We start from the raw sequence: 10,989 nt of genomic DNA, 5'->3' as shown, positions 1-10,989 counted from the left end.
CAGGTTCCTTAGTTTCAGAAGTGGTGAAAGGTCACAGAATCACAGATTGTTATGGGCAGCATGATGGTACAGTGGTTAGCACTGCTGCCTCACAGTGCCAGAGATCTGTGTTCAATTCCTGCCTCAGGCAACTGTCTGTGTGGAGTTTGCACATTCTCCCTGTGTTGCGTGAGTTTCCTCCAGATGCTCTGGTTTCCTCCCACAGTCCAAAAATGTGCAGGTTAGGTGAATTGGCCATGCTACATTGCCCGTTGTGTTAGGTGGAGGGGAATGGGTCTGGGTGGCTTACTCTTCGGAGGGTCAAAGGGCCCGTTTCCACACTGTAAGTAATCTAAATAGGAGGCAATTCAGCCTACTGAATCTGTATAAACTCTTCAAATGAATACTATCTCTTATTACCACCCGTAATCATGAATGCTTGCTTGAATGCTTTGATTGAACCTGCCTTGACTACGCTTCTGGGATCTTTGTGCTAAATCTGAACCACTGATTGGATGATAAAGCTGATTCCTCACATTATATTTACTTCTTTTGATCTCTCTAAATCCGTGCCGTCTTATTCTTGATCCTTTCATGAGCAGGAACAGCCTATTCCACCCAGACCTCTGAACTCCTCTTGAAGGAAATCAGTTTCAGCTTCTCCGATCTGCTTTCAACACTGAAGTTTCTCATCTCTGGACTCATTCTCATAAACCTCTTCTACACTTTCACCAATTCATTCACATCCTTCCTAGTAAATGTGTGATAGCAAGAAAAAGACGCAATACTCCAATGTGGTCCGTACTAATGTCTTATATAGGTTCAGCATGTTCTATTCCCCAGTTATAAAGCCCAAAATATCACATACTTTAATATCACATACTCAAGTAATCATATTCTCCATTTTTCATGATTTATGCTCATTTACATTCAGGTTTCTCTAGTGCAAGATTAGAGTGGTGCTGGAAAAGCACAGCAGGTCAGGCAGCATCTGAGGAGCAGGAAAATCGACGTTTCGAGCAAAAGCCCTTCATGAAGCACTTCCTCTATTGCAGCACATTCTTTAGAATAACATCCTTTATTTTATACAGTCTCTTCATGTCATTTCTACCAAAATGTAACAGCTCACCGTTTTCCGCATTTCCACTATCACCTATCCTCCCACTCCACAGAACTGCCGAAGACGTCAAGAAGTTCCACACCGTCCCCCTCAGAGTTCACAATGCTTCAGTTGAAGCCTATGTGTTTAATGGGATGATCTACTAAGAAAGAGATGTGGATATCTGGGGAGCTTATTGACACGGTCAGGCTGACACTAGAAGTTGCTGGAAGAGGAGCGCTCAGCGTCATCATCCATTGTCCTGGAAATCGACAGTGTGCACTGTTCGAGGCCACTCGGAGTGGGAGGGGGGAAAATGACTCCATCTGTGAGTGAGGGATATTGTCCAAAGGGTTGTTAAAGGGGAACAACATTAATCAAAGGCCCATGAAATGTAGAACGCAAAGCATAAAGGTAGCCTACTCTCTGGGAATTTATAGCAACAACCCTGTCTGTATGTTGCACCTCCCTGGCATACCCAGTGCTAAAAAAGTGTTTGACACCTTTTCACACAGAGGGAGCTATGCATCAGGGGTGTTGAACAATGAGGGATGCAGATTGCAACATGACCCAGTGCCATCTGTATGCCTTGCTCCCCCTGCTGGCAGATGGTGCATATTTATTTTTAAAAATTGATTCATGGGATCTGGGTATCATTAGCGGGGTCAATCCAGCCTATCCTGGGTTGCCACTTGAGCTGGCTGGCCTTTTCAGAGTGTTTTTGGAGTCACATATCATCAGGAACTGATGACGATAGCAAATGCCCTTCCCTAAAAGACACTAGTAAATTAGATGTGTTTTTACAAAAATCAACAATCATGGTCGCCATTCGGTTAGTTTTTTTTATTCCAGATTTTCACTGATTCAAATTTATCGATCTGCAATAGTGGGATTCAAGCTTATGTCCCCAAATCTATCACCAGTGTCTCTAGATTATTAGTCTAGTGACAATGCCACTAAACCATTACCTTCCTGAGATTTCAGTGTAAGCATCTTAAAGGGTTAATGTTGAGGAGAGCATTAAACACCACCCTGTACAACAATAACATTTGGATTTGGTCAGAATAACTTTGGACCTCAAAGGAGATGGACCTACCATATAAGATCTATTACATCAGAGTAACCTGTGCCGAGATAATGCTGTCATGTAATAAATGGAATTTGAAAATAAATTATATTTTGCCCTGAAGTCCAATCTTACCCCCTCAGTTATGTCAGCTAGTGTAATGTTAACCCGTATCAGGAGATCTGGGTTAGTATCTGACTCACCTCAGCACTCAGTTGCCTAAAATCGAGCTGGAGTAAAAGCAAGGCCACGTAGACTATTTGTTCGAGAATCGATAATTTTGACCTTTAATGGTTGCCAATTCAGAGAGAAGCTATTCCGTGAATTTCTGTTCTCTGAATATGATGACTTAATTGATTGATTTTGAATTGTTGTTTACAAACTTGTGAACAATAAAGCTAATATTTAATATATGAGTGTTTTATTTTAGCTCTGTTAATAATTGTTAGAAATATTAGGCGAGCTTTCTTCTGGGTCATCTTTATGTGAGCAGCTGTGCTGTTTTGACCAAATTACTTCAGTGATGTCATACAGTCATAGAGCCATAGTGATATACAGCATGGAAACAGACCCTTCGGTCCAACCCGTCCATGCCGACCACATATCCCAACCCAATCTAGTCCCACCTGCCAGCAACCGGCCCATATCCCTCCAAACCCTTCCTAGTCATATACACATCCAAATGTCTCTTAAATGTTGCAATTGTACCAGCATCCACCACATCCTCTGGCAGCTCATTCCATACATGTACCACCCTATGTGTGAAAAAATTGCCCCTTAGGTCTCTTTTATATCTTTCCCCTCCCACCCTAAACCTGTGCCCTCTAGTTCTGGACTCCCCGACCCCAGGGAAAAGACTTTGCTTGTTTATCCTATCTATGCCCCTCATAATTTTGTAAACCTCTATAAGGTCACCCCTCAGCCTCCCACGCTCCAGGGAAAACAGTCCCAGCCTGTTCAGCCTCTCCCTGTAGCTCAGATCCTTCCTCAGATTCCTGAAGAAGGACCTGTGCCCGAAACGTTGAATCTCCTGTTCCCTGGATGCTGCCTGACCTGCTGTGCTATTCCAGCAATAAAGTTTCAACTTTGATCTCCAGCATCTGCAGACCTCACTTTCTCCTCAGATCCTCCAACCCTGGCAACATCCTTGTAAATCTTTTCTGAACCCTTTCAAGTTTCACAACATCTTTCCGATAGGAAGGAGACCAGAATTGCACGCAATATTCCAACAGTGACCTAACCAATGTCCTGTACCGTCGCAACATGTCCTCCCAACTCCTGTACTCAATACTCTGACCAATAAAAGAAAGCATACCTCTAAGACTCATTGAGTAGAGTTTCTCATGGAACATTTTTCAAAGTTTCAAGGAGTGGGAAGTTAGAGACAGTGCCCCTTCTTACCTTGAATCTCAGAAACCCTGGCTTTTTTCTTCAGTTCAGGGAGCCACTAAGCTTTTAGGTACTGAACTGGGAGGTTTGAATTTTCGAGGCAGGCAGTGACAAGTTCAGACAGTTTCGTTTCATTTAATTGCTTGCTTCATTAGGAACTAAATCTCTGAGCTGGGTGGGCTTGAGCTGGCTCATTGTTCTGTACTTCTCCCTTTCTCCATTGACTCTCAATTTGAGCTTGAGTCCACACAGTGATGCAATCTCCTAATCTGCTTTTTAATAGCTGCAGGGACATTGAGCAGAGATTCCGTAGTTTCCGTAGGAGGTTGGTAAACTTAGCCTTATTACAGAAAACCTTTACTCGATAAGACAATGTCTTTTTCATTGGGCTTTCTTACAACTGATGGACATGATATTTTCTTCAACTATTTACTTAGATTACTTACAGTGTGAAAACAGGTCCTTCAACCCAACAAGTCCACACCGACCCTCCAAAGAGCAACCCACCCAGACCCATTCCCCTACATTTACCCCTTTACCTAACACTACAGACAATTCACCTAACCTGCACATTCTTTGACTGTGGAAGGAAACCCACACAGACACAGAGAGAATGTGCAAATTCCACACAGACAGTTGCCTGAGGCAGGAATTGAACCCGGGTCTCTGGTGCCTGTGAGGTAGCAGTGCTAACCACTGTGCCACCAAGCCACCCTCTTTCACCTTTGGAACTAAACGGATAGTTCAAAGCACAATTATTTACAATCTAATATTTTTGACACTTGCTACCCAATGGCACCAGTGTCTTCAAGTATGAATATTTTATATCAATTGTTCCATTAAAGCAATCCAGACCTTCTTTTAAGCTTTAACAGCCTCATCACCCAGGCAGACATCAATCAGCACAGGTCACACAACCTCCTTCATGTCACATGACTTTTGAAAGTACAATCCCAGAAAATGATGATCTTATAATTTCTCATCCAAATCACTGACCCCAAGTGCTTTTCTGGTCATTCATCCTCTGCCAATATCTGGAATATTTGCTGGCTTATTGATCTATCTTTGTTTTACTTCCCATTATACAATTCTTTGCATAGCAACCCTATATAAATAGGTAATAAAGAGGACCTGAGACCTGTGAGCTTCACACGTGACATGTGAGCTAAAGCACAGTTGATAATTATCATGTGGACATACGTACCACCTCCAAGGAACTTTCAAAGTGACACGTCAGACTCAAGACCTTGGTAACGGTCTGTTTGTTATATTAAGTCAATGAGTAACTCAATTGCACAATTAAGTGGTTGACATTGAAAAATTTATTTGGCTCTATGCTGACATTTTGACTCCTTATCTCGGTGCACTGAGACTAAATTTTAAAAAAGATCCAAATGAGATTTTGAGGTGGACTTCACAGCAGTTCAACGTTTCTTTACAGTATCTTTTGAATCTGTGGTTGAATGATTTTAAAACATAGTAATGATGCAAGTCATTTAGAAATTGGTGCTGTTAAATGTAATGTTTTTGTAAAATGGATTTATAAAAATGTTTGTAAAACCTTTAAATCAAGCCTGTAAAATGAAAATCCAATTCAACTTATTATTGAGTACTATACTCTGATTTTGGATATTTGTTTATTGATTTCTATGGTGCTATTTCAGATTCTTTATTACAATGGCCCTACGAGCTGAAGTGATCTTGCTTCCTTTTATCCAGGATGGTGATTGTCTCATTAATCTCTCTAATGATTGTGCAATTACTTTTTAAAGGTTTACTGCCCTGTTTGGAGCTCAGTGTGCAAAGTTCTGGAATCTATCTGATGAGTAATTCCAGGTAGTGATTTATTTTTAATTCATTCAGCGTTGTTGGTTAGGTCAGCATTGATTGGCCATCTTAATTGCACTTGAGAAGGTGATGGTGAGCCACCTACTTGAACGCAATGATTTTCAAAATGGAGGGGAAAGGTGGTGATGTCACGAGATAAGCAATCTAAATACCCAAGCCAGTCATCTCGGGACACAAGTTCAAATTCCACCTTAGCACTTGGTAAAATTTCGATTCAATTATTAATTCTGGAATGGAAAGCTAGTCACAGTAATAGTGACCCTTCAACTATTGTTGATTGCCATAGAAACCTATCTGCCCTCTAGAGAAGAGAATCTGCCATCCTTACATTGCCTGACCTACATGTGCCTCCAAGTGCAAGGCTATGTGGCTCACTCCTAACTACCCTCCGAAGTGATTCAGCAAGCTACTCAGTTGTATCAATTAGACAGAGTTAATGAGAATAATATTAACAACACTGACATTTGCTTTATTAATATTTCACATGAAAATTTTGAAAGCTGTTCCACAGACAAATCAAGCAACCACCTGACATAATCCGATTCACCAAATCATACCTTCCAAATAACGCCCCGAGCAAGGTCATCACCGTTCCTTGATATGTCCTGTGCCACCGGTGGAACAGACCCAGCAGAGCTGTTGGCACAGGGGTATACAATTGGAAGGGAATTGAGGAGTCCTTTATATTAAGTCTGAACCCCATGAAGTCTCATGATATTGGGTAAAACAGGGGCAAGGGATCCTCTGGGAAGGAGCTGAAAATGTGTTGCTGGAAAAGCGCAGCAGGTCAGGCAGCATCCAAGGAGCAGGAGAATCGACGTTTCGGGCATGAGCCCTTCTTCAGGAATGAGGAGAGTGTGCCAAGCAGGCTAAGATAAAAGGTTAGGAGGAGGGACTTGGGGGACGGGCATTGGAAATGCGATAGGTGGAAGGAGGTTAAGGTGAGGGTGATAGGCCGGAGTGGGGGTGGGGGCGGAGAGGTCAGGAAGAAGATTGCAGGTTAGGAAGGCGGTGCTGAGTTCGAGGGATTTGACTGAGACAAGGTGGGGGGAGGGGAAATGAGGAAACTGGAGAAATCTGAGTTCATCCCTTGTGGTTGGAGGGTTCCTAGGCAGAAGATGAGGCGCTCTTCCTCCAACCGTCGTGTTGCTATGGTCTGGCGATGGAGGAGTCCAAGGACCTGCATGTCCTTGGTGGAGTGGGAGGGGGAGTTGAAGTGTTGAGCCACGGGGTGGTTGGGTTGGTTGGTCCGGGTGTCCCAGAGGTGTTCCCTGAAACGTTCTGCAAGTAGGCGGCCTGTCTCCCCAATATAGAGGAGGCCACATCGGGTGCAGCGGATGCAATAAATGATGTGTGTGGAGGTACAGGTGAATTTGTGGCGGATATGGAAATATCCCTTGGGGCCTTGGAGGGAAGTAAGGGGGGAGGTGTGGGCGCAAGTTTTGCATTTCTTGCAGTTGCAGGGGAAGGTGCTGTGAGTGGAGGTTGGGTTGGTGGGGATCCTCTGGCCTATTATCACTTACCACCGTCAGTCAGCTAATGAATCCATACCCTCCATTTGTAAAACTACTTGGTACGAATATGCACAGAACAGCTGAACCCAAGAGATGAGATGAAAATAGAGCCGTTGACATCAAAGCATCATTGTCCAATTCTGGCCTGGGAGCTCTAACAAATTTGAGTCAATGAGAGAACCTTTTACTAGCTGGAGTCATGAATGGCCCAAAGTTGTGGCCATTGGAGCAGCCGCAGGTCATCTCTGCAAGAGTGATGTAAGGGCCAGACCAGATAAGGCAGATTCCTTCCCTGACAATTTCAGGGTCGTCATTAGACTCCTAATTTTTGATATTTATTGAACTCAAATTCCACCATCTTCCATGACAGAATTTAAACCCAAGTTCAAACCTGAGGGGCTCTGGATGAACAGACGCAAGATAATATCACTAGGCCATCGCCCACCCACACTGAAACAGTCTGTAAACTGTCCAAATACAGCAAGGCCTGGATAACATGTAGGCTGGGGATGATAAGTATCGAGAGTGTGGTGCTGGAAAAGGACAGCAGGTCAGGCAGCATCCAAGGGGCAGGAGAGTTGAAGGAAGGGCTTATGCCCGAAACATCGGGCATAATGACTGTGCTTTTCCAGCACCACACCCTCGTCGCTGATCTCCAGCATCTGCAGTCCTCACTTTCTCCTGTGGATGGTAAGTGTTAATTCAGATTCTCAAATAGAAGTGCTAGGCAATGACTATCTCCAAGAAGAGGGAATCAAACTATTTCTCCTTGCCATTCAATGACATTCATATCACTGAATCAATTATTGAGTTTTACTGTTGGTAGTAGGATGTCAGAGGGATCAGTGTTTGGGCTATAAATATCTATAACATGTACCAATGATTTGGCATGAAATGTAAAATCACTAATTTTGAAAACAACACAAAACTAGGAGGAACTGTCAGTGGTGAGGAGGAAGTAAAAAAGCTTCAAGATGATTGAGATAAGTTTACTCAGTAAGCGAATGCATGGCGGATGCAACATAAAGTTTGAAGTTATCCATCTTGATGGGAAAAATGGAATGGCAGAGTATTATTTCAATGGTGAGAGGGTGGGAAATGATGTACAAATGAATTTGGTGTCCTTGGGCTTGTTGCAGATGCAGTAAGTTGTTAGTGTTAAGATTGAGTCAACTGGGCTTGTATTCATTTGAGCTTAGAAAACTGAGAGGGGCTTGCATTAAAATGTGTAAAGGACTGGACAGTCATAGAGTCATACAGCAGGAAGCAAATACTTTGATCTAATTTGCCCATGCGACCAGATTTCTCAATCTAACATAGTCCCACTTACCTGTGTTTGGCCCATATCTGAAAAATGTGTTGCTGGAAAAGCGCAGCAGGTCAGGCAGCATCAAAGGAGCAGGAGAATCGACGTTTTGGGCATAAGCCCTTCTTCAAACCTTTCCTATTCGTGTACCTGTCCAAATGTCTTTTAAATGTTGTAACTGTACCTGCATCTATCAGTTCCTCTGGCAGTTCATTCCTCATACGAACCACCCTCTGTGTGAAAAAGTTGCTCCTCAAGTCCATTTCAAATCTTTCTTCTTGATCTTGAAAATATGCTGCCTAATTTTGAACTCCCACACCCTACAGAAAAAGCCTTTACTATTCACCTTATCGATGCCCCTCATGATTTTATAAACCTTCATAAGGTCACCCCTTAACTTCCTAAGTTCCACTGAACAAAGTCCAAGCGTATCCAGCCTCTTGTTACAACTCAAAACCTTCATTCCCAAAAATAATCTGGCAAATATTTTCTGAACCTCTCCATTTTAAGAATATCCTTTCCATAGCAGGACACAAGGACAAAAACAAATTGCTGGAGGAATTCAGCAGTTCTGGCAGCATCTATGGAGAGAAAGCAGAGTTAACACTTCGAGTCCAGTGGCCCTTCTTCAGAATGTTTCCATTTTTGTTCCATTTACCACTATCTCAGAAGGAGAGAAAACTTTCACATAAAGATCAGCTTGGCAGCCAGTATATCTCACCTTGATGGGAGGTGTAGATTTCATTAGCACTGAGTGTCTATCCAGACCAAACTTACAGGATCTAAGTGAGTGTTAAAACACCAATCATCCCATAGGAGATCCTCAGGAGATGTGTTTGTGATGTTGGTTTCGGCAACAAACTGCTGACTCCCATGACTGCAATAAAGTTGCTTTGTTATGTTTGCACTTTGAAATCTCAGCATCCAATAACCATTTTAACCCCATAATTGCAGCTGGACTTGATAGCCCCACCCTATCTGTTTCCTGAATGTGAACTGTATGACCAGTGAAGAATGAAGTAACCATATGGACCTGGGCTATTTCTCTACTATAAAGGAATTAAGATATGGCCTTGACATTTTTGCTCCCATATGGATGCAGGATAAGATGCAAAGCATATTTTTTAGAATTGGGGCCTGATGGTTTGAAACTTGATGAAGCTTTGGGCAGATTGTCAGCTGTCATTGATGACATTTATCAAAAAGATGACTTACCGACTGTTCATGAGGCATTGTCAGATTTTGACGAGTTTGGAAAGAGTGGAGACCATATGCAGACATTTAATCTGGACGTTTCTCCATTAGTGCTGACATTTAATTGTTAGACCTTGCAAAAGTTTCAAGTTTGGAAAGACTTCTAATTTTGGCGAAAATTAAATGTGCAGATAAATGCATACTGCAAGAGCAAATGTCAGCAGCACCAGCATCAAAGCAACTCCTTGAAAGGCATTATTTCTTCAGTAACATTCTTGGCACAGAGGGGGAAATTGGCAAAGCGATGGAGATTGGAGGATACTATTTATTTAGGCTGTTCAAACCCATCTAGGTACAGGTTGTAATGAGCAGTAAGAAAAGGAAAACAGTAAATAAGTGAAAGGGGAACAAAAATGCATTGGATAATTTTGAGAATCAAAGAGAATTTGGAATTTTCAAAACCCCAGAAAGAGTCTAGTCGATTGATGTTTCAAGTGCTGTCCCAAGCACCACTATGCCAAAGACTTATTGAAACAGTATAGCAGAGTATTCAAACATGAAATAAGCAGATGGAGAAAGAAGATGCAGATTCAGAACAAAGAAAGGGCATTGTATTGGTCACAAGATCTTTTCACCAGTGGTGAATGTGTTTGTGTCAGAATCTCTCAGTTGTGCAGTATTAAATAGTGGATGTAGGTATTAGATGCGCAGACCAACTAATATGCCACTTAGACTGTTAGAGTAATAAGAATCAAAATAAAGTGAAGGAATTCAAAAGTTCAGATTTGGGGATGATGATACACTAAATTCTTTAAAATGAGTCATCATTTTTTGTAAGAATCAATCATTTTATTTGCACGTTAGCACATTATGTATTAACAGGACGTTTTACCCTAAATTTTTGTTATTTGGCTATCTCCAGGTATCTGCGTTTTTAAAAAAATAAAAGCAGAATATGTGAGAGAGATATGAGTCACCAGAACAGATCTGATACAAAATGGTTTACAATGGAACTGAGGGGTGGCAGTCCACATAGTTCCTCATTAAGAGATTTTGATAAATGGTAAGATTCTCATTGCTCTTAAGAAAGAGTGACTGCAGAAAAATAGTGTTATCTACATTTTATATTTCAATTTATCTTGTAAGAGGAATTATTTCTTCATCAAGAAACATTTGTTGCGAGCCATAATGTTTATTGGACTGTCACAGTGTCATCTTGGTCCGACAGATTCTGCAGAGTCTTGACTACATTTTCATTGATATAGAACTCCTTAAAGTCAGATTTTAAGGCCTTGTGTCCCTTCCATTTCCTGGCATCATTCACTATGTAGGTATGATATGGGTCTTCTGTGTGCTCTTGCCTTCTGGATCGTACAGTGCTGGCCAGTATTGTTATGATAATGAAGGTGAAGATACCAAACATCACCAGTATGTACAAATAAGCAAATTGAAATTCTTCTTCCTGGAGTGTTTTATTCAAGGCCGCTGCCTGCTTTTGTTGAGCCTTATAATTTTTGTAAAACTCAATGAAAAACTTTTCAAATATGAGGGTTATATTCGACAGTTCTGAGCTATTAGATTTAACAGCTTCCAT

At 41.8% G+C, this 10,989-nt stretch overlaps 1 protein-coding gene across 1 annotated transcript; it reads right to left on the bottom strand.

The window, feature by feature from the left end:
- Positions 1–10,587: 10,587 nt before the first annotated feature.
- LOC148148509 (potassium voltage-gated channel subfamily E member 2) lies at positions 10,588–10,989 on the bottom strand. The gene has a single exon (XM_087993192.1). The coding sequence runs from the start codon at positions 10,987–10,989 to the stop codon at positions 10,588–10,590; it is 402 nt and encodes a 133-aa protein (XP_087849318.1).

This window comes from Chiloscyllium plagiosum, unplaced genomic scaffold, assembly GCF_037043375.1.
Source record: "Chiloscyllium plagiosum isolate Xiang-an unplaced genomic scaffold, Cpla_swu_hap1 HiC_scaffold_12, whole genome shotgun sequence".
In the NCBI taxonomy this organism is placed as follows: Eukaryota; Metazoa; Chordata; class Chondrichthyes; order Orectolobiformes; family Hemiscylliidae; genus Chiloscyllium; species Chiloscyllium plagiosum.
The sequence above is the reverse complement of the archived record's forward strand: the minus strand, read 5'-3'. Positions and strand labels throughout refer to the sequence as shown.